Source organism: Hypanus sabinus, chromosome 12 (assembly GCF_030144855.1).
Source record: "Hypanus sabinus isolate sHypSab1 chromosome 12, sHypSab1.hap1, whole genome shotgun sequence".
NCBI lineage: Eukaryota > Metazoa > Chordata > Chondrichthyes > Myliobatiformes > Dasyatidae > Hypanus > Hypanus sabinus.
In genome coordinates, this window is record NC_082717.1 from 60,425,068 (window position 1) to 60,448,899 (window position 23,832).

Genomic DNA, 23,832 nt, shown 5'->3' on the forward strand with positions numbered 1-23,832 from the left:
GATTCCCACCATCCTGGCATTGGACAGAAAGTATAGAAGCCTGAAGTCCTACATCACCAGGTTCAAGAACAGCTACTTTTCTTTTAACCATTCAGTTCATAAACCAACCTACAAAACCTTAATTACCTCTACAGTTAAGCAACATGATGACTACTCTGATTATTTTGAATTAAGAATGGACTTTGCTTTTTTATCTTGCTCTAATTGTTTCTGTAAAAAATTGCATACAATTTCTGTTCAGTTTATGTTTTTCTTGTGCCTGTGATGCTGCTGCAAGTAAATAAACTTGAATTTGACTTCACTGTCCATAATACAAGCAATTTTGGAGTCATCTGCAAACTTACTATTTGTGACACTTACTTTTTCATCCAAATTATTGACATACACTACAAACAAAAGCAGACCTAACACACTACTGGTCTCAGCCTTCCAAACTGACAATCCACTCCCCTCCCTTACCACCCTCTGCCTCATAATTTTATTACTGTTTATTAAATTTAAAGCACAAAGTGTTATTCTGGCTACTGAAGGATCCCATGGAGGTTGAGGTAATTTGGTAACATATTTAGTTTGAGGCCTGAACATGGACAAGCAAAGATATACATTAGAAATCACTGTTTGGTGTGTTGGTTTGTTGTGAGACTAAAACCAAAAAGAGAATAAAATTAATTAAACAAATTTAATTTGCAATAATTGAATAGTGGAATAAATTTGTAACTTTCTACCATCTATGCGCCAACAGATATAGTAGATTAAACAGTTAAGATATCAAAAGTCAACTATAACAAACATAAGATATATCTTGAGATATTTAATTTTGGTTTAATTTTATCTTTAGATAATATTAATGAATCTTACCAAGTTGTTGCTAGGAACTGTAATATACAGAAGATTAGGGCAAGACCTTTCTTGTGCCACTAAAAGTGAAAAAAAAAGTTTGACTAGTTTTAAAATGTTAAAAATATTTAGCAATTAGATAATTAGTAACCATTTGTCATCATAGGAATTCATATGCTATGGTGCAACCTCTCATTCTACTTAAAGATATCAATCAATGCACAGGGTTTCTGCTTGTGAGCATGGATACCATTTTAGTTGTGATTTTTAATTTTGCCCATTTCCAACATAACAGTAAAATGAATTTTAAAAGCAAATACATTTAAGCAACAGTGCACTCCTGATTTTATTTACATCCATACAAGAGTCACTTTGTTTAGATTTACTGTATGTTACTAAGATACTCAGAATGCACTGCTAGGAGCAAGAGCACTACTGAAGTTAGTGCCATAAAGGATTATTGTATTACTAGAAATCTGTTATGGACAGCATTGCTGTGCTAGGGACCTGCCTCATGTCACACCAAGCCATGAGATCACCATTTCAATATTGTGACAGTATCAGTGGAGGACGGAGGTTTGTACTCGTTCCCTGACACAGCAGCACAAAGCCTGAGTGTGTCTTTTGCTCTCTAGGTACCAGTGGTATCCTAATAGTTCAGAAGAAAGCAAAAGCTTTAACAATTTCAGCTACGGCATGCACAGTGACATCAGGAAAAGGTTCTTTACTCAAAAGCAATTTCAAAAGTGAGAATCCTGCAACCAAAAAGCTGTTGTGATTAGATTGTGAAATTTTTAATTGATAGGGATTTGTTAAATAGATGGGAGGCAGCATATAGATCCACTAGAACTGAACAGATGGCAAAATGGGCTCAAGGGGTTGAATTTTCCCCTCCAGTTGCTATCTCTTTAATGTTTTATATACAAAATTCTATCTACAGAATAGTAACACAGGTGAGGAGTCAACAGCTTATAATATTCCATGAAAATTTAAACTAATAGTTAACTATGACAACAAATTTGGAAACCTCAGTAGATTTACAAACGTGGAATCTGACAATTCCTTAGTTGTGGTATATTAATTTTAGTGTCCATAGCAGTTATTCATTTGACAGTGATCAGTGGAAATTCTGTTCAAATCTAATACTATCTATTCACAAGTTTTCCAATAAACATCACTAAAATATTTAACTTGAAAAAGCAAAGCTATATTTCTTTTACCCCTTTCCAAACTACAGGGGCACAAAAGTTTACTTAACTTTTTAACTGAAATCAACTTACCTGCCAAAAAGCAAACATTGAACTAGGGACATTATAGTCCAGGTAGTTCAGGGTGTTGGAGGTTTGTGAATTTAAAGACCATCAGCTGGGGACCAACATAATGTATAATTCTTAATATGCTGACAATTTATTTCAAAGTGAAAAGGCCATAGTAAATGGTACCTACCCAAAATACTGCACATAATGTTAAAATGAAGCACAGCTGTAGGGGAAAAAAGAGAAAATGTTTTTTCTTTTTAAAAAGAAGTAGCAAAAAAGTATAAATTATACTTATAAATATACTTAAAGTATATATTTAAGTTAGTCATAAACATCACTAATTTGACAACAACAAAACTGTTGCCAAATCCATATGAACAAATGTTTTCTGTTCCTTTAATACTCATTTACTTTGTTTTGACACTAATTGTCTGTGGCTGCTAATGGAAGAAAAATACCCTTTGTTCAGTACATTATTATTTCGGTATATATTAGCTGCCTAAGAAAGAAATACTACCAGGAAAAATACAAATTAGTTTCAGCTTTTGAAATTATACTGGCCAAGAATCTGTTGTATTTGGCCATATTGAACTACAGGCATTTACCCAAGAACCTGCAAATTTTGTAACTCACATGTGAAATCCAGATCCTTTTCTTGTTGACTAAATTCTATTACAATTTTTCAGCTGTGCTCTGTCACTGGACTCTGAAAGGAGTCAAATGAAGAGCAGTTTGTTGAGATTTCCTGGATTTTGCTGTAGAGAACCTGTTCATGTTAAGTCGAGGACAAGATGCTCAAAATTCATTTGAATAACACAAGTACAAAAGTGAAAAATAATTTAAAAAGGCAAGTTAGTGATTTTCTTGCCAGTGGCTTTAAAAAAATTAAAACTTTAGTTTTTTACTTAAGTTTCAATTTTAGGTATACCTAGAAGCATCTTACAAAACCTGGCAGATACACACAAAATGCTGGAGGAATCAGCAGGTCAGGCTGTATCTTTGGAGAGGAATAAAAGGTTGACATTTTGGACTAAAACACTCCATCAGGACCTGACAAGGCAACCATGGCTGACAAGGGAAGTGAAATACAGGATCAACAACAGGCAGCAACTGAACAAGCAATAAGGAGAAAAAAAATTAAATATGAGGTACTTTGGCCAATAATATATAGGAGAATGTAGATAATACATATGAGAGATGTTGAAGTCCATTATTAAAGATGGCGCTCCAGGGTACTTTCAGCACATGATAAAATAGGTTGAAGCCAGCATGGTTTCCTCTAGGGGAAATCTTGCCCGACCATTCCTTTGGAATTCTTTGAGGAAGGAACAAAGTAGCATTGACAAAAGAGAAGTGCGTGGATGTTCTTTACCTGGATTTTCAAAAGGCTTTTAACAAGGTGCTGCAAATGAGGGTGCTAAGACAGAAGACCGTGGTATTACAGGAAAGATACTAGCATGGATAGAAGATTGGCTGACTTGCAGGAAGCAAAGAGTAGGAATAAAGGAGGACTTTACTGGTTGGTTGAATGTCACTGGTAGTGTTCCATAGGGGGCAGTGTTGATTCCACTTTTTTTACATTATATGTCAATAATCTGGGTGATGGAATTGATGACATTGTGGCCATGTTTACAGAGGATACAAAGTTAGGTGGAGGGGCAGGTAGTATTGAGGAAGCAGGGAGTCTGCAGAAGGACTTGGACAAATTTAGGAGATTGGGCAAAGAAGTGGCAGATAGAATACAGCGCAGTGAAGTGTATGATTATGCATTTTGGCAGAAGAAATAAAGGTGTAGATTTTCTAAACTGGGAGTGAATTAAAAAATCAGAAGTACAAAGGGACTTGGGAGTCCCAGTGCAGGATGCCCTAAATGTTAACTTACAGGTTGAACTGGTAGTAAGGAAGGCAATTGCAATGTTGAGTTCATTTTGAGAGGACTAGAATATAAAAGCAAGGATGCAGTTCTGAAGCTTTATATGGTGCTGGCCAGACCACATTTGGTGCATTGTGAGCAGTTTTAGGTCCCATATCTAAGAAAGGATGTGCTAGCAATGGAGAGGATCCCAATGAAGTTTACAAGATTGATCCTCCAGGAATGAAAGGATTAATGTATGAGGAGTGTTTGATGGCTCCAGGCCATTACTCATTTGAGTTTAGAAAAATGAGGGAATAGCTCATTGAAGCCTACTAAATACTGAAAGGCCAGATTACACAGGGTGATGATGTTCCCAATAGCGGGTGTAATGCTCTGGTTAAGATTTCTACTGCTATGCTGTGGGATACTTATAATTTAGCAGATTTCTGTAAACACAGTGTGTCCTGTTAGTAAGAATGTTTCCGCTTCGGCTAAAGGAGCCATTTTGTCCAACTTAGGAATGTTATGTCAGCCAATCTAGTTTGTCTTGGTACAAGTTGTAACTTTCTGCCCAGTGGGATGCAATGGAAGATTCGAGAGAGCTGGACAGAATCAGATTTCTGAAGGGCAGTAGTCTAGTTTGGGGTCTTTTGGCAGAGGTGGGGAGAACAGAACAAGGGAAGATGCTTGGAGGACCCTATTTGAAGGGGAGACTATTATAAGAAGTACTTTGTGCAAAGGAGGAAGTGCCAATTCTCCTGAGTTAGACAGTCTGTACGAAAAGGTCTTTGAGGGAAGTTTGAACCATGGCCGGCGTCTTTCACGCAGAATGTGGGTTCAGTGTGTGAGTAATCAAAGCAAAGCATCCCAACTACTTCAGAAATGGAATATTTCATAGTTTTTGTTGAGATATTGAAGTCTGCAAGGATGGAAGTTTGACTTTGTTTTTGTACAAAAACTTCCCCCACAAGACTTGATTAACTCCCGTACCTAATCTGAACTACTATGACTTATGTCTCGTATGACTATTGTGCTATACACTGCCTCGTACTCGCCTCTTTACCTATTCCTCTTATAATGTGGACATTGATGTATCATTGTCGCGTGTTTATGGACAGTTATAATGGTGACTTTTCGCAAACTGCAAAGAACAGTGTGCAGCTCAGTTTGAGGAAGGGAATACTCACACAGAAACTCTTACAATGGGAAGCAGTCAATGAATTCTTTGAGCATCGGATGAAAGGGAGTGAAGGGAGGCTTTTCCAGTATTGATAACCTTCTGGAACTGATGGAGGAGTGATAGTCTGTTCCCAAGAGGAGTCTTGGCAGGAGTTTTGACTGCAAAGCTGATATAGATAGGAAGGAGCTAATCTTTGCTTAGCAGGAGGGGGTGTGTGATAGATATTAACTTAGTTATTTTGCTAAGCTTTCTTTATAAATGGCATTTGCCACTTGTAAGATCAAAAACAATTGCAAGTAAACTTCTAATCAACAGTTTGTTTAGTTTCTGGTCATAAAATAGAAGTCAATCTTCAATTCTTAAAATGTAAATGGAAAGCAGTAATCAGCTTCAAGCTAAAAAAACCCAACAGGATCTGTATTTCACAAATGCTCTGTCTTTGTACAAGCAGATGCTAGTCACTGCACCTGCTTTACTATTACTCAAGAGTAGAGTATAAGACAATAAGTTATTTAATTTGGTTGTTAAGGGATTGGACAGGCTAGATGCAGGCAGATTGTTTCCGATGTTGGGGAAGTCCAGAACAAGGGGTCACAGTTTAAGGATAAAGGGGAAGCCTTTTAGGACCGAGATGAGGAAAAGCTTCTTCACACAGAGACTGGTGAATCTGTGGAATTCTCTGCCAGAGGAAACGGTTGAGGCCGGTTCATTGGCTATATTTAAGAGGAAGTTAGATATGGCCCTTGTGGCTAAAGGGATCAGGGAGTATGGAGAGTAAAGCAGGTAAAGGGTTCTGAGTTGGATGATCAGCCATGATCATACTGAATGGCGGTGCAGGCTCGAAGGGCCAAATGGCCTACTCCTGCACCTATTTTCTATGTTTCTAACAGACAAGCTTACTCTTAAGTTGCTTAGTTTAAGGAAGCTTGCAGAACACAGGGATAATATCATCTAATATATCAATGACTGATGTGTTTTAGTTGTGTGTTTTATTATTCAAAGAAGTTAGCTTTACAGCATTAACTCAAGACTATGTCTCCAAAAATGCTTGTATTAAAAGGATAACTGAGGAAATATCATATGCTTCCGATTGTCACCCGAGAAAAATAGTATTAATGTAGAGAGCAAGTAGCATAGAAGTAATCAAGATAATGATTCAAAATAAAATAGAAATCCTCTGTGTGAATTGAGAAATGCTTAAGATAGAAATCCTCTGTGAGTGTTAAGAGTGTTTTTAGAATGTGTGGATTTAAATAGGTATCACTCAAAATAAGTGAAATTTGTTAGCTACCCTCTCTCTTGGTAGGGAGAGGGTACCCACTGCTTGCTGTAGAGAATCAAAAGGGAAGTAAACCTGAGGCCCTCCATTGGTTGGGGTTGACCATGGATGTTGAATCCCAGCTGTCTACGTGATATACAAGAGAGGGCAGTATGATATGGAGAGCAAGCTGTTGCCCATGTAACAGGCTCCCCCTCTCCATGCAGCTGATGCATCCAGAGGAACAGCAGAGACCAATACAGATTGGCACCAGTGGTGCCACAGGAGTTGCTAGTCAGCACTGAACTCAACATAGGACCACCTTAGAGATTCCAGCTCTGGATTTACTCCTGAACCCTTCTCCATGAGTGGGTATAGTTGTAGGGAATCAGAGCTTTCTTCTCCAAGATGAGCTGCCAACCACAGATGACAAGCCTCATCTGCCCAAATCGACTGGTTTTAAGCCACCTTTGCCCCCTTCTGTCAGTAGAAACAGTTGTGAAGAATGACAGAGATAGATAAATATGGAAAATACTTGTACTATATTATCTTATGCAATTGCATTTTGGGTTAGGGAAAACTTCACAAGTACTTGCATATCCATTTAAAAAATATGTAGATACAGGCAGTCCCTGAGTTATGAATGTCTGACTTACGGACAACTTGTACTTACGAACAGAGGGAGGAGAACACTGTCCACCATTTTAAGTCATTGCCGTTAACACTGTGTTGAGTGTGTAACTGTGTATTTAGCTTAAATATTTCTTAGCAAGATTTGCCCTGACCCCCCCTTCCCCTTTTCCAGTCAGCACCGTCCCCATTTGTCCCACTTAGCCTGTCTCAGTGCAGGTGGACTTTAGGACCTGGAGCAGCACAAGACCCGCTACCCTTGGCTGCTGATGAATTTTGTTTAAGTGCAATCGTGAACAATAGCCAGATCAGAAATGCTGATCAAGTCAACTAGCTCCTAAAGAGAACTCTGATAGGCCAATCAGATGGTTCACTGCTGCTCAGCGATAGAACATAAAATCCGCAGTTTTCTGTTCCGTTGATGGAAAATGTTCATGATTGAAAATAAAGTGGAAATAATAAAGCAATTGGAAAGAGGTGAAATGCCATCAGTTATTGGAAAAGCTTCAGGCTGCAGTCAGTCAACAATTGGAACAACTTCAAAGAATACAGGTAAAGGATAAAGTGAGAATAATGGAGCATGTGAAAGGCCCTGCCCCAATGAAAGCTACAATTATTACTAAGCAATGCAGTGGTTCAATTATTGAAATACATATGTTTCTTAAGTGTTTTATATGCATAGAAAGGTAAAATATATACTATATACTAAGACAAACATTTGACTAACTGACACTAAATAATACCGGGTGTACCTGTTCCGACTTAGGTACAAATCCGAAGACGGACTTGGGAACGGAACTAGTTCGTAACCTGGGGACTGCCTGTATAGGCATTTCATATGCCGATGAGACATGCATTTTTGAGAAATATATTTATGGAGCACATAAGCATACATTTTCCATTACAAGTGTATGACCTGATAACAACAAAATATTATATAGTAACGGCACAATTACCAACATAACAATGGTGGTAACCAAACGATTTGGGTCAACCATCTTCTTCAGCTGCTTCAGTGGTCCCATAAGAAAACAGGTGCTAGAAATGAAAAGGTAGACAACAGTTTAAAACTTGGAAATCAGATTTAGAAAATTATCAAGACTAAAGCACTCTCTGTTCCACCAGAAAAAAAGGAGACAAAGCCGAACTCAATTACTATATTATTATTAAATTATTTATAAAAATCTTAAATTAGAATTACCTCTTTAGTTTATTTGTAAAAACATGTCTAGGTGTACCCTTTCGCCAGGGATCACTGGTTGCCTCGCGCGGCCAGTGAGAACTGCCCAATGCTACTGGCCTGGAGCGCAGACAGATGGGTGTCGCCTTTAAACCCGTTTAGCACACCGAATGTTCGTGGGAAACCCAGTGCTAAAATATTTGCAGACGATCTAATTCGGGCTCAGCGTTTCATAAGTAGCAGAGCAGCTACCGCGCTGCGATCTACTGAAACAAACTTTTGTTGGCCGATAGATACTATTGGGGGGGGGGGGGGGGGGAGGGCATCCTGTCGCACTCCTCGCTCGGTCGGTCACTCTCCCTGGACTGCGACTGCCGCGGCCCTGGCATGGGGACTTCCGGTCCTGACCTTGTCCTCTCACCCCAGCCACAACCAGCTGCACCTGGCCAAGGCATCTGGCAGCGGGTGGGTAGGCGGGAGGCTGCAGTTCAGGCTGGGAGGCTGTCTAATGAGGCAATAAAGCCCTCAAAACTGCTTCGGTACCCTGAATCCAAACACCCCACACTGAAAGACAAATGCGTTGAATTTTGAGAGCGGAAAAAACGTAAGCAAGCGGGACAGAAGATAAGTGCTGAGAGCCGCGAAAACTAAATTGTGGAATAGACTGGACATTAGGAACCTGCTTCAAGTATCGCTGTATTCCGGTCGTGTTTAACAACCACACCCCCCACCCCGGTCGGTCAGTCCGCAAGAATATTGTCAATATTAAACCAGTCTGCGGTGCAAAAAAGGGTGGGTACCCCTGGTGTTTATACATTATTTCTACTTCTGGTCTTTTCTGCCCTGGTGCGCATGTGTGTAACAAATCGATCTGGGGATCTTGGGCTTAAAAAGATTGGTGACCACTATTCTAAGGCAATTTACAACGTTATTAATCTGGGATGAGGGAAGAAATTACAGCAAACCGAGGTCCAGGTTGAATCTGGGTGTCCAACCCTATGAAAAGCAGAACCATTATCAGTTTCAGTGTGCTGATCTGTACTTAATTAAAATTAAAATGAAACATTGGAACCAAATAAGAAAAATAAAAAACTGTAAATATTGTATAAAGTTTCAAGGAGGTGTACTGTAATTCAAAGTTAACTTTTCTGTCCTCGAGTGGCCCAGTCAGAATCTTGACCTCAGTCCAATTGAACATCTCTGGCAAGACTTCAAGGTTACTGTCCACTGCCACCCCAACTAACCTGGCACAGCTTGAGCAATTTTGCAAGGAGGAATGGGTAAATCTTACTCTATCACATTGTGTTGAGCTAATAAAGATTAATCCAAGAAGACTATTAGTTGTAATAGCTGCATGAGGTGGTTTAACTAAGTACCGATACTTCAGATTTTGAAATTTTAGTTCTTCATGCTTTACAGTTTGCCTTGCTTATTGGACTCTACTGTAGAAAACAGGAGTACGTGATTCAGAAATAAATATTCTCAGTTAAATTGATCAAAATTCCTGGTTGTAATACACATCTATGTGAACAAATGGTTGGGGACTGAATACTTCTTCAATGCACTGTAAATCTAGTTTCCACAACTCTGGGATAGAGAATTCCAGAAATTCACAACTCTTTGCAAAAAGGAATTCGTACAACCCTCAGGTCCATTTATAAAGTATTTGTCCATCTACGGAATCCAAGTACTCTCAATCCAACTACTTCCATGACAAACTTGGACACCAGATACATGAGCTAAGAATTGATCCCGGAACACTATTAGTTACATACATCCATTATGAAAAAGATAAATTTATTCTCACTATATATTGCATCTGATGATCAAATGTCAATCCACGCTAACAAACATCACCCAATATCATGAACGCTTAAGTCCGGACATAAATCCAGGGTCGGAAAACATGGAGTTCATGGTGATTAATGAAGATAAAGAGAGATAAGGTCAGAAAGCTACTTAAATAAGAAATGAACATTTTAAAATCAATATGTAGGATAGACTAGATGGCATTGTAGGTGGGAAATATGGGGATGGGTGAGCAAATGGGGTAAAACAAGGAAGATGATAATTAAGGGTGGTAGTGTGGCGACCCATTTCCTGGCACATCCGAACCGGCTCACAATTAGATAGCCTACGAGGGTTTGTGAGCACAGAGCTTTGGAGCCTCTGTGCCACGGGGGGCAGGTTGAGGAAGGCTTAAAAGTGAGGCTGAAGATTACGAATAAAGTTTTTCCTTCGACTGCAGTTACCGACTCCGTGTCGTAATTTTAGCGCTGCATGTAGCACACCGCTACAATTGGTGACCCCGACGGTCCAAACGATTTTTGGACCAGAAATGACCGACGCCGCCTCTGTTCATGCGGTTTCGTTGAAACTGCTGGGTTTCTGGACACAGCAACCGAACCTATGGTTCCAGCAAGCCGAAGCCCAATTCCACGTTCACCAGATCACCTCAGAAGACACCCGCTACTACTACGTGGTGAGCTCCCTCGACCAGGACACAGCGGCCCAGGTCGTGGAGTTCGTACAGTCGCCCCCGGTAGACAGCAAGTACACAGAATTCAAAGCCCTGCTCCTCAGGACTTTCGGACTCTCATGGCGTGAGCGGGCTGCCCGTTTACTGCACCTGGATGGCTTGGGCGACAGACCTCCATCAGCTTTAATGAATGAGATGTTGTCTCTGGCTGGAGGACACAAGCCCTCCCTCATGTTTGAGCAGGCATTCCTGGAGCAGCTGCCCGAGGACATACGCCTGCTGCTGTCCGACGCGGATTTCAGTGACCCCCGGAAGGTGGCAGCCCGGGCAGACTTGCTGTGGAACGCCAAAAAGGTGAGCGGGGCGTCCATCGCACGGATCTCCCAGCCACGCTCCCAGCAGCAAATCAGTCCAGGCCCGGCCGCAGAGCCTGCCAACTCCTGGCCCAATGAACACTGGTGCTTCTACCACCAGCGGTGGGGCGCAGAAGCCCGACGTTGTCGCCCGCCCTGCAAGTTCCCGGGAAACGCCAGGGCCAGCCGCCGCTGATGGCTACGGCAGCTGGCCATCGGGATAGCCTCCTGTATGTGTGGGATAGAAGGTCGGGACGCCGGTTTTTGGTCGATACTGGTGCCGAGATCAGAGTTTTACCTCCGACGAGTTACGACACCCGCAGCAGGGCACCGGGTCCCCCCCTGAGGGCCGTGAACGGCAGCACAGTAAGGACCTATGGCACCCGTCAGGTGCAGCTACAGTTCGGCTCCAGCCAGTTCACGTGGGACTTTACACTGGCCGCCGTAGCCCAACCGCTTCTGGGTGCAGATTTTTTGCGGGCTCACAGCCTACTGGTTGACCTGCCCAGGAAGAGACTGGTACACATCGAGACCTTTCAGACGTTCTCCCTGGGTGCAGCCCAGTTGCCAGCCCCTCACCTCGGCTCCATCATGCTGTCCGACAACGACTTCACCAGGGTCCTGGCGGATTTCCCATCGGTTCTGGCACCGCAGTTCACAGCAGCCAAGCCCCGACATGGCGTGCAGCACCACATCCTGACCCAGGGACCACCCCTCCACGCCCGCGCTCGGCGGCTTCCCCCGGACAAGCTCCGACTGGCGAAGGAGGAGTTCCAGAGGATGGAGGAATTGGGGATCATCCGGCGGTCCGACAGCCCATGGGCCTCCCCCCTGCACATGGTGCCCAAAGCGACGGGAGGCTGGAGACCGTGCGGCGACTACCGCAGGCTGAACGAGGCTACCACACCGGACCGCTACCCTGTGCCGCACATTCAGGACTTTGCAGCAAACCTGCACGGCGCACGGATCTTCTCCAAGGTAGACCTCGTCCGAGGGTACCATCAAATCCCGATGCATCCTGACGACGTCCCCAAAACGGCTCTCATTACCCCGTTTGGCCTTTTCGTGTTCCTCTGCATGCCGTTCGGCCTGAAGAATGCCACACAGACGTTCCAGCGGCTAATGGACGCGGTGGGACGGGACCTGGACTTCGCATTCATCTATTTGGACGACATCCTCATAGTCAGCAGCAGTCGTCAGGAGCATTTGTCCCACCTCCGTCAACTCTGCGCCCGACTGAGTGAGTACGGTCTTACAATCAACCCCGCCAAATGCCAGTTCGGACTCGATACCATTGACTTCCTGGGCCACAGGATTACTAAAGACGGGGCAACCCCTCTGCCCGCTAAGGTAGATGCGGTCCGCCACTTCCCCCGACCCACCACGATCAAAGGCCTTCAGGAATTCGTAGGTATGGTGAATTTCTACCGCCGTTTCCTCCCTTCAGCTGCCCGGATCATGCGCCCCCTGTTCGCCCTGATGTCGGGTCCGAGCAAGGACATTACCTGGGACGAGGAGTCCGCCGCCGCTTTTGTTCAAACGAAGGAAGCTTTGGCGAACGCCGCAATGCTAGTACATCCCAGAATGGACGCCCCTACCGCCCTCACAGTGGACGCATCTAACACGGCAGTCGGTGGGGTGCTGGAGCAACTCATCGCAGGTCGCTGGCAACCCCTGGCGTTTTTCAGCAAACACCTGCGGCCGCCCGAGCTCAAGTACAGTGCTTTCGACCGGGAACTGTTGGCGCTCTACCTGGCAATCCGGCATTTCAGGTACTTCCTAGAAGGTCGGCACTTCACCGCGTTCACGGACCACAAACCGCTTACCTTTGCGTTTACGAAAGCGTCCGACCCCTGGTCGTCCCGCCAGCAACGCCACCTGTCCTACATCTCTGAATACACGACGGATGTCCGGCACGTCTCGGGTAAGGACAATGTCGTGGCTGATGCGCTCTCTCGCCCTACCGTTCATGCCTTTTCCCAAGGGGTAGACTTTGAGGCACTGGCAGAGGCGCAGCAGGCGGATGAGGAGATTCCGAGTTACAGAACCGCAGTCTCCGGTTTGCAGCTCCAGGACCTCCCCGTGGGCCCGGGTGAGAGGACCCTACTCTGTGACATCGCCACCGGCCAGCCCCGTCCCGTCGTCCCGACAGCCTGGCGGCGCCGTGTTTTCGATTCCATTCATAACTTGGCGCATCCCTCCATCCGGACAACTGTCCGGATGGTTTCCAGCAGGTTCGTTTGGCACGGACTCCGCGAACAGGTCAGTGAATGGGCCAAAACGTGCATGCACTGCCAGACGGCCAAGGTGCAGCGGCACACCAAAGCCCCACCGCAGCAGTTCCATCCCGCCCACCGGCGTTTCGACCACATTCATGTGGATATCGTGGGCCCCCTGCCAGTGTCGCGCAGAGCGCGGCACCTCCTGACTATCGTGGACCGGTTCACAAGATGGCCAGAGGTGGTCCCGCTCACCGACACCACCTCCAAATCTTGCGCCCGAGCCCTGATCGCCACCTGGACATCTCGCTTTGGTGTACCGGCCCACATTACCTCCGACAGAGGCGCCCAGTTCACCTCCAGCCTGTGGTCAGCTATGGCCAGCCTTTTGGGGACTCAGCTGCACCACACCACTGCCTACCACCCACAGTCGAACGGGCTAGTGGAGCGTTTCCACTGTCACCTGAAGTCGGCCCTCATGGCCCGCCTGCGAGGAGCCAACTGGGCGGACGAGCTTCCCTGGGTCCTACTTGGCATCCGCAGAGCGCCCAAGGATGACCAGCACGCCTCGTCGGCCGAGTTGGTATACGGCGCGCCCCTGGTCATCCCTGGGGAGTTCCTACCAGCCCCACGGGGGCAAGAGGAAGATCCCGCAGCAGTCCTGGGCAGACTACGCGAGAAGCTCGGTAACCTGGCCCCCATACCCACTTCACAGCACGGGCGGCACCCGACCTGCGTACCCAAAGACCTACAGAACTGTAAGTTTGTGTTTGTATGAAGGGGCGGGCATCGGCCACCGCTGCAGCGGCCATACGAGGGGCCGTTTATGGTGCTCCGGAACAACAGGTCCACGTTCGTGCTGGACGTTGGGGGGGAAAGAGGAGGTTTTCACGGTGGACCGCCTCAAACCGGCCCATGTGGACCTGGCGCAACCGGCCGAGTTTCCGGAACCTTGGCGCAGAGGCCGACCTCCCAAGCAGGTTCTGGCCCAGACTGTGGACATTGGGGGGTGTATAGCCGGTTCTGGGGGGGGGGGGGTTATGTGGCGACCCATTTCCTGGCACATCCGAACCGGCTCACAATTAGATAGCCTACGGGGGTTTGCGAGCACAGAGCTTTGGAGCCTCTGCGCCACGGGGGGCAGGTTGAGGGAGGCTTAAAAGTGAGGCTGAAGATTTCGAATAAAGTTTTTGCTTCGATTGCAGTTACTGACCCAGTGTCGTAATTTTAGCGCTGCATGTAGCACACCGCTACAGTAGTTTATTTAGCAGCAGAGAGAGCAACTTCAAGTTGTTTTCAGTCTTCTCCTCCAGGGTTTATAAAAATTTTAAAGATGAAATGAGAGGCACGATTTTCTATATAAGGGGTTAGGGGATATGTGAGATGAGTTGCCAAATACTGGTAAATCCAGTCCCTAAGAATCTTCTCCAATAATTTCCCTACCACCAGTATAAGGTTCATCATCCCAAAATTTCACAGATAATCTTTTTGGCCTCTCTTAAACAATGCTGCTCTCCAGTCTTCTGGGATCTTGCCATTCTAATTTTGTGTTCAAGTTCTTTCTTGCTTCCTTTAACTTCAGCTTCATAAATCTTGCATGCAATTGTTTTTTCTTTTTGACTAAATTTATGACATTCCTTGTTATTCAATGCTCCTGCACCTTACCAGGCCTGACTTTCATCCTCACAGCAACATGCTGATTCTGAAATCTAACCAACCCATTTCAGATGTGACTTTATCCCCAAACAGCCACTCCCAATCTATCCCCCCACCCCCCAATTCCTAGCTAAAACTGCTGGAATAAAGCTTTCCACAAATTTAACAGCTTCACCCACAGAGCAGTCTTATTTCATAGATAACTATTTTAAAAAGCAGAATTATGATCTCTGTTCCCAAAATGCTCTGTCACTGAAACTTCAATCATTTGACCAGGTTATTATCCAGAACAAAGTCTAGTATAGCCCCTTCCTTGGTTGGACAATATTTTTCTTGTTTCAAGGAATCCCCCTGGAAGGACTTAACAATTTTTGCCCCATCCAAGTCCCAAACATTAAGAGAGTCACAGTTAATATTGGGGAAGTTAAAAATCACCGACTTCAACAACATTGTTTTACATCTTTCCACAAGTCTGCCAAAATATCTGTTCCTCTTATTGCCTGCTAAATGTTTGGAAGCCAAATTATTGCACCTTTCTTATTTCTGAACTCTGCCAATATGGTCTTACTGGATAAGCCCTCCAAGTTGTCCTCTCTAGGTGCACTGTGATATTCTCTCTAATGAGTAATGCAACTCTTTTACATCCCTTTCTATCATGTCTGAAATACCTAAACATTGAGCAGTCTGTCTTGCACCTCTCTCAACCAAATTTCAGTAAAGATTATACCAATATGGGATGCTCTGGTTAGAGATTCTGGAATTCTTCCTATAGTTTAAAGGGTATCAAATATGATCCCATCATTTCAGAAAGGAGGAAAAGAGCAAACGGAGAATCAGAGATCTATTAGCCTATGGTCAGTAGTAGGGAAAATGGTGCAACCTTTAATGAAGGATGTATATATTGAACATCTTCAAAAGAATAATAGGACTGAATAGATCATCATGGACTTCTGAAAAAGAAAACAATGCCTTGCTAAAGCTAGGGGTGGCAAGGTAGCGTGGCAGTTAGTGTAACACTTCACAGGGCCAGCAACCCAGGTTCATTTCCTGCTGTTGTCTATAAAAAGTTTGTATGTTTTCCATAACCACGCGAGTTTTCTTCTGGTGCTCTGGTTTCCTCCCACATTACAGTAGGGTAATTGATCACATGCATATAATTGAGTGCATGGTCTCACTGGGCCACAAGGGACTGTACTGTGCTGTATCTCTAAGAATAAATCTATTGGCTGCATGATTTGTGAGGAGAATGGAGCAATATTACTTTGAAGCAATCTAGACAGTTGAGTGAGCTGGTGCAACATAGTTCAAGTCTATTGTCATTCAACTGTACACATTTACACAGCTAAACAAAACAATGTACCTCAGGGACAAAGATGCAAAATACAGTAGATATATCACATACAACCATACAGCATATCAAATAATATTAAGAGAAAAAAATCTTTAGATATACGTACAAGTCGACATAAAGTCATGTACAACATATAGTTAAATATACAACAATATTACTGCTACTGGCATTGTCATGGATGATGTGTACTGTGTAGCAAGGTGTTCAAAAGTCAAAGCCAGGGGCAAAAAGCAGTTAGCTAGCCTAAAGTCCTTGTTCTGACATTGCAGTAACTTCCACCTGACAGGAGGCACTGTAGTGCAAGAACAAGGACTGTCAGAGAGATTGTGGGAAGGATGGGAGGTGCCCTTGACCATGCAGAGGGCTCTGTGAACACAGCACTTCTGGTATGTCCTGGATGGGTGGGGTGGGGCAAGAGAAATCCTGATGATTCTCTCAGCAGTTCTCACAATCCTTTGTAGAGACTTGTAGTCAGATGCCTTACAAATCCCATCCCAGACTGTGATACAGCTGGTCAGGGCACGCTCAATAGTGCTCCGGTAAAAGGTAGTTAGAATGGGGGTGGGGATCTCCTCATTGGAGGCGCTGATGTGTTTTCTTGACTAAAGAGGTGATGTTGAGGGACCAGGTGAGGTAATCTATGATGTGCACTCCAGGAAACATGGTGCTCCTGACTCTCTCCACAGAGGAGCCACTGATGTGCAGTAGGAAGTGGTCAGCCTGCAACTTCCTGAAATACACAATCATCTGTTTAGTCTTGTCCACGTTGAGACTCAAGTTGTTGTGTTTGCACCAGTCCATACCTCTCTACTTCCTCTCTGTATGCCAGCTCATCACTGTTGCTGATGAGGCTAACCACTGCTGTGTCAACAGTAAAATTATTGATGTGGTTAGAACCGGATTAAGTAGAGTGTTGCAACAGAAGTGTAAATAGCAGCAGGCAGAGTACTAATCTAATGTACAGTAGATAAATGTAAGTCTGATAAAGGGTTTGATACTCTACTTAATTTTTCAAGGATGCTTCCTGATCTGCTGAGTGCTTCCAGCAATTTAGTTACCATATCAGCATTTAACAATGGGTTTGATGTATCAAACTTCGAATGTTTTGTAGCACGTTGGTGTGAATAGTCATACTTAATTGGCATCTAGCATTAGATCTCTAGAATTACTACATAAAGCATTATAAGCCCAGAAGACCATTAGGACATAGGAAAGGCAGATGAGCTCAGTGCATGGATGAACACCTGGAATTATAACGTTTTAGCCATTGGTGAGACTTGGTTGCAGGAGGACCAGGACTGGCAGCTCAATATTCCAGGTTTCTATTGTTTTAGACATGACAGAGCAGTGGGGGTTAAAGAAGGAGGAGTGGCATTACCAGTCAGGGAAAATGTCACAGCAGTGCTCTGTCAGGACAGACTGGAGAACTTGACTAGTCAGGGGTTATTTGTGGAACTGAGAAAAAAGAAAGATATGACCACGTTAATAGGACTAGATTAAAGAACACCCAACAATCCTAGGGATTTAGAGGAACAAATGTGTAAAGAAATCACACACTGTTACAAGAAATAAAAGCTTGTTATAGTAGGTGATTTTAACTTTCCACTTATTGACTGGGAACCCCATACTATAAAAGGTCCTGCAGAAGGGTCTTGGCCTGAAATGTCCTCTGTACTCTTTTCCATAGATGCTGTTTGGCCTGCTGAATTCCTCCAGCATTTGTGTGGTTTACTGCAAAAGGACTATATGGGATAGAGTTTGTCAAATGTGTTCAGAAAAGTTTCCTTCATCAGTCCATAGGAAGTCCCAATGAGAGAGCATTCGATGCCCTATCTGCTATTAGGGAATGAGACAGGGCAGGTGTCAGAAGTTTGTGTAGGGGAACACTTTGCATCTAGTAAAGCCATTAGTTTCAAAGTAAATATGCAAAAAGATAGAGCTGGTCCATGGGTTGAGATTCTAAATTGGAGAAAGGTCAATTCTGATGGTATCAGAAATGAATGGCAAATGGGAGGCCTTCAAAAACAAAATTTTGAGAGTACAAAGCTTGAATGTGCCTGTTGGAATAAAAGGTAAAGGTAAAAAGTGTAGAGAGCCTTGGTTTTCAACGGATATTGAGGCCCTGGTTAAGAGAAAAAAGGAGCATAGCAGGTATTGGCAAGTAGGAACAAAATAATTGCTTAAGGAGTACAAGAAATGTACGAGAACACTTAAGAAATAAATAAGGAAGGCTAAAACAAGGAACACACACAAAATGCTGGTGGAACACAGCAGGCCAGGCAGCATCTATAAGGAGAAGCACTGTCGACATTTCAGGCCGAGACCCTTCATCAGGAGGTCTTGGCCCGAAACGTCGACAGTGCTTCTCCTTATAGATGCTGCCTGGCCTGCTGTGTTTCACCAGCATTTTGTGTGCGTTGCTTAAATTTCCAGCATCTGCAGATTTCCTCGTGCAGGCTAAAAGGCGGCATTGCAAGGGACAAAATTTGTTCTCTGGAAGGCCAGAATGGTAATCCATGTGTGAATCCAAGACAGATGGAATGATCTTAAATGAATGCTTTGCATCTGTGTTTACTCAGGAGATGAATACAGTGTCTATAGATGTGAGGCAAAGTGGCATCAACTTCATGGACGCTGTACAGCTCACAGAGGAGGTGTTTGCTACTCTGAGACAAATCAGGGTGGAAAATCACCAGGGCCTGACAAGGTGCTCCCTCTGACCCTAAAGGGAGGCAGGAAGACTCAGCTGGAGACGCTCATGGAGTGAGTACTGTTTTGGATTCGCTCCATAACCTTTACTTTTTTTAACCTTTGATCACCCTTATTCAGTTTATTTTTACCTATACCGAAAGTTTCTTTATTCATTTTTTTTTTGGATTTACTGCCAAGAGTTTGTTGTGAACTTTTGAAGATATGCAAACAGAAATGTCTCTCAGGTCTAAGGGACGGGATCCCGGACGTAATCCGAACGGTAACGGAAAAAAGCAGGCTCCGACACAACAAACTCAATTAACTTTTGAATTGTTTATGGAGGTTTTGGATAAAAAATTTGCTGAACTACAACAATTTTTTAAAGAAGATATAAAGGCTTTTCAAGAGTACATGGTTAAGACGGATTTAGTAATTAAACAGCAACAAGCTCTTATTGCGTCTCTGCAAGAAGATGCTCGGAAGCGAGATTTGACTATTGGAAAACTGCAACAGGATTTAATTTCGACCATTAAGCCGATGGAAGCCCTTAAAGCCAAGAGTGACGATTTTGAGAATCGGTCCAGAAGACAGAACTTACGTATACTTGGTCTTCCAGATGGCATAGAAAAAGATGACCCTTCGAAATATTTTGCTCAACTTTTAAAAGAAGCGTTTCCGACGATTTTCCCGAATAACCCTCCTTTATTGGATCGGGCACATAGAATTCGGCGTCGATCACCGAGTGTTACAGACAAACCTTCGGTGGTAATTGTCCGGTTCCATTATGTACATGACAAAGAACAACTTATAAGAGCTTCTCGTCGAGCAGGAATGATTAAATTCAAAGATTTTTGCTTCCGCCTGATCGAAGATTTTAGTCCAGACCTTTTAAAAAGAAGGCTTCTTTTTAAACCGTTGATGGCTGAATGTTATGAGAAAAATCTGAAACCTGCGCTTCTATACCCTGCGAAGCTTCGAATATCTCTGTCGAATGCTCCACGACAGGTTTTCATTTCAACTTCAGAAGCGAGAAAATATCTGGAGGAGAACTTCCCTACTGCTACAGACACCAGTCTCTAATAAATGAACGATTCTGATCGTGTAAGATGGTTCTCGATCTCTTAAAACAGAATTAAAATCTGGTTATTGGTGTAGGTTCATCCTACACGTTATACTTAAGTTAAAGTGTGTTTGCGTCATATTAATTGTTTTGCCTTATACACTTTAATCATTTAACTACATATTTGTCTATTAACTTTGTTCCTTCAAAGGTATATTTTTAATTCTTTGAAGGTGAATTTTTCCTTGATTAAGATGGTGGTTTTTTGGAAAAGATTTTTGGTTTTGCTTAAGATGGTGTTATGTTTATATTTTTTGCGTTTCTTCCGTACAATGCATCGCTTATCTTAGCTTAAATATTTTTTGTTTTGTCTGGGCCAGAGCCCGATTTATAAGTTTTTTTTTAGTGATTATATTTTTATTCTTTTTACAACTAACTATACTTAGAAATATGGTTTTTATTAGAGCGATTTTAATTTTTAAAGTTGGGGTGATTCTTTTATATATATCCTTTTTATATGGAGTGTTCTTCAGCTGACATGGGGGTAGGATTAGTCTTACTTTTTCTCTTTTTAAGTCATATTTTGGCTTTTTCTCTTTTTCTCGGGGGGTGGGGGGATGGTCTGTTTTCTAATTCTATTTTTTTTGTACCAGTTTGTGTTAGTTTTTTTATTTGGGCTGTTTTTGAACTTCAAATATGTCTGTGTTGTCGTCACTTCCGGGTCTTCTCACTACTTTTGTTCCTCTTCCGGGTGCATGAGTTTATAAGTTGGTTAAACCTTTTTATACCAAAGGGTTGATTATAGAATTATGGCGCAGACCATTAATTTTGTGTCTTGGAATACTAATGGTTTAAATCATCCAATTAAACGAAAGAAGATTTTCAAAGTATTCCAAAGACTTAATGCTCATATCATTTTTGTACAAGAAACTCATGTGAGGAGGGAGGACAAATTTTGTTTTTTTAGATTTTGGCGGGGTCAACAGTATCAACCAAATTCAAATGCTAAAGTAAAAGGAGTTTCAATTTTTATTGACTCCTCTATTTCATTTGTTCAACATGATTTTTTCGGATCCGAATGGTAGATTTTTGTTAATTATGGGTTTACTTTGTAATAAAAAGGTTGCTTTGGTTAATGTTTATGCTCCAAATGTGGATTGTCCTGACTTTTTTAAGTCTTTATTTACTTCTTTACCTAATCTAAACGAATATAAGTTAATAATGGGTGGTGACTTTAATTGTTGTTTAAATCCTCTGATGGATAAATCTTTATCTATTCAGACTTTACCTAATAAGTCGGCCACTTGTATTAACTCTTTTTTGACTGACAATGGAGTTTTTGATATTTGGAGATTCCGGCATCCTAATGACAAAGAGTTTTCTTTTTTCTCACATGTTTATCACTCTTATTCGAGAATTGATTATTTTTTTTGTAGACTCTTGTTTTATTCCATTGGTAATCGGTTGTAACTATGATATTATAGCTATCACTGATCATGCTCCGTTATTACTTTCTATGAAATTTACGGATACAGCTTCTAATGCTGGACAATGGCGATTTGATTCTACCTTGTTGCAAGACTCTGAGTTTATAAAATTTATGGAGGAGCAGATCGACTTCTTCTTCTCAACTAATTCTACAGATGATATTTCCTGCGGAACACCTTGGGACACTTTTAAAGCTTATATACGTGGACAGATTATTTCTTATTCTGTTGGTTTGAGGAAACGTATCAAGATGGAAACTCTTTTATTGGTTGATAAAATTAAAGAGATTGATAAGAAATATTCGATTGCTCCTAGTAAGGAGCTTTACAAACAAAGGGTTGAACTTCAAATGGAACATAGTTTATTACTTACATCCTCGATTGAAAATCAATTAATGAAAACTAAATCTGATTTTTATATACATAGTGATAAATCTGGTAAACTGTTAGCTAGTCAATTGAAGAATGCTTTAGTTAAACGTCAAATCACTAAGATTGGTCAGCAGAATGGGAATCTGACAGTTAATCATGATGAGATAAATAAGGCATTTCAAGATTTCTATACCTCCCTGTATCAACCTGAATTTCCTCAAGATTATAATACCATGTCTGATTTTCTTGGATAATTAAATTTTCCAAGGTTATCATCTGATGATCTTTTGATATTGGATACTCCTATTACGGATGTAGAAATTAAAGGGGCTATTTCCTCAATGAATTCTGGGAAAGCACCGGGTCCAGATGGTTATTACAGCTGAATTTTTAAAATTTTTTTCCACTACTCTTTCCCCTTGGTTAGGTAAGGTTTTTGAGGAAGCCATTAGATTAGGGAATTTGCCACAATCTTTTTATAGAGCTTCCATTTCTTTAATATTGAAGAAAGATAAAGACCCTACTAACTGTGCTTCTTATATACCTATATCTTTATTGAATGTAGACTCAAAGATTTTTTCCAAGTTACTGGCATCTAGATTGGAGAAGGTATTACCCAAAATTATTTCAGATGATCAAACTGGCTTTATTAAAAATCGTTATTCTTTTTTTAACATTAGGAGATTGTTGAATATTGTTTATACTCCCTCACATGATACTTCAGAATGCGTGATTTCATTAGATGCGGAGAAAGCATTTGACAGAGTTGAATGGCCTTACTTATTTAAGGTGTTGGAAAAGTTTAATTTTAGTCCGATATTTATATCATGGATTAAATTGATTTATCATACTCCAGTAGACTCAGTGTTTACCAATAATCAAAGATCTCCCTTTTTTCGTCTATTTCGGGGCACTAGACAAGGATGTCATCTTAGTCCATTACTATTTAACATTGCCTTAGAACCTTTGGCAATTGCCATCAGACAATCACAGGATATTTTGGGTATTAATCGTGGGACAGATATTCATAAGTTATCTTTGTATGCAGATGATTTATTACTATTCATTTCTAACCCGGAGAAATCCATTCCAGCAGTTTTATCATTATTGGCTCAATTTAGTGAGTTTTCTGGGTATAGGTTAAATCTTAATAAAAGTGAATTGTTTCCATTGAATAAACGGGTCCCAATTTATGGAAATTTACCTTTTAAATTAGTTAATGACTTTTTTACTTATTTAGGGATCAAAATCACAAAAAACCATAAAGATTTATTTAGATTTAATTTTTTACCCTTAATTGATCAGATTAAAGGTTTGTTTACTAGGTGGTCACCTCTGTCTTTATCCCTAATAGGTAGGATTAATGCTATTAAGATGGTTATTTTACCTAAGTTTTTATATATTTTTCAAGCGATACCAATTTTTATCCCGAAATCTTTTTTTATTAATGTTGACTCTAAAATTTCTTCATATATATGGCAGAATAAAAATCCCAGGTTAGGGAAAACATATTTACAGAAGACAAAAAAGGAAGGCGGGTTAGCATGACCTAATTTTAGATTTTACTATTGGGCAGTTAATATTAGATATTTGTTATGTTGGTTGAAAGATGGGGGTGGATCTTTTGCCCCTTGTTGGGTGAGTTTAGAAACTAAATCAGTATCAGCTTATGCTCTGGGTTCTATTTTAGGGACTTCTCTCCCTTTTGCTCTTTCTAAATTGCCGAAACGAATTGACAACCCGATAGTTAAACATACTTTGCGTATATGGTTTCAATTTCAGAGATTTTTTGGGTTGACTCAATTTGTTTTAAATAGTCCTATTGTATCTAATTGTTTTTTTCACCCTTCCATTATAGATCAAGCTTATTCGGCTTGGAAAACTAAGGGATTACTAAGATTTTCTGATTTATTTTTAGATAATTGTTTCATGTCTTTTGAGCAATTATCCAACAAATATAACTTG

At 41.9% G+C, this 23,832-nt stretch overlaps 1 protein-coding gene across 1 annotated transcript in view; it reads right to left on the reverse strand.

Moving 5' to 3' along the window:
- The window catches only part of sft2d1 (SFT2 domain containing 1), a 74,750-nt gene that overhangs the window by 11,138 nt on the left and 39,780 nt on the right, over positions 1-23,832 (reverse strand). The window contains exons 4-6 of the mRNA XM_059986045.1: positions 7,976-8,057; positions 2,284-2,319; positions 859-917 (exon numbers count right to left, since the gene is read on the reverse strand). Of these exons, the coding sequence (XP_059842028.1) occupies positions 859-917; positions 2,284-2,319; positions 7,976-8,057 (177 nt within the window). The remainder of the gene's footprint in view (positions 1-858; positions 918-2,283; positions 2,320-7,975; positions 8,058-23,832) is intronic.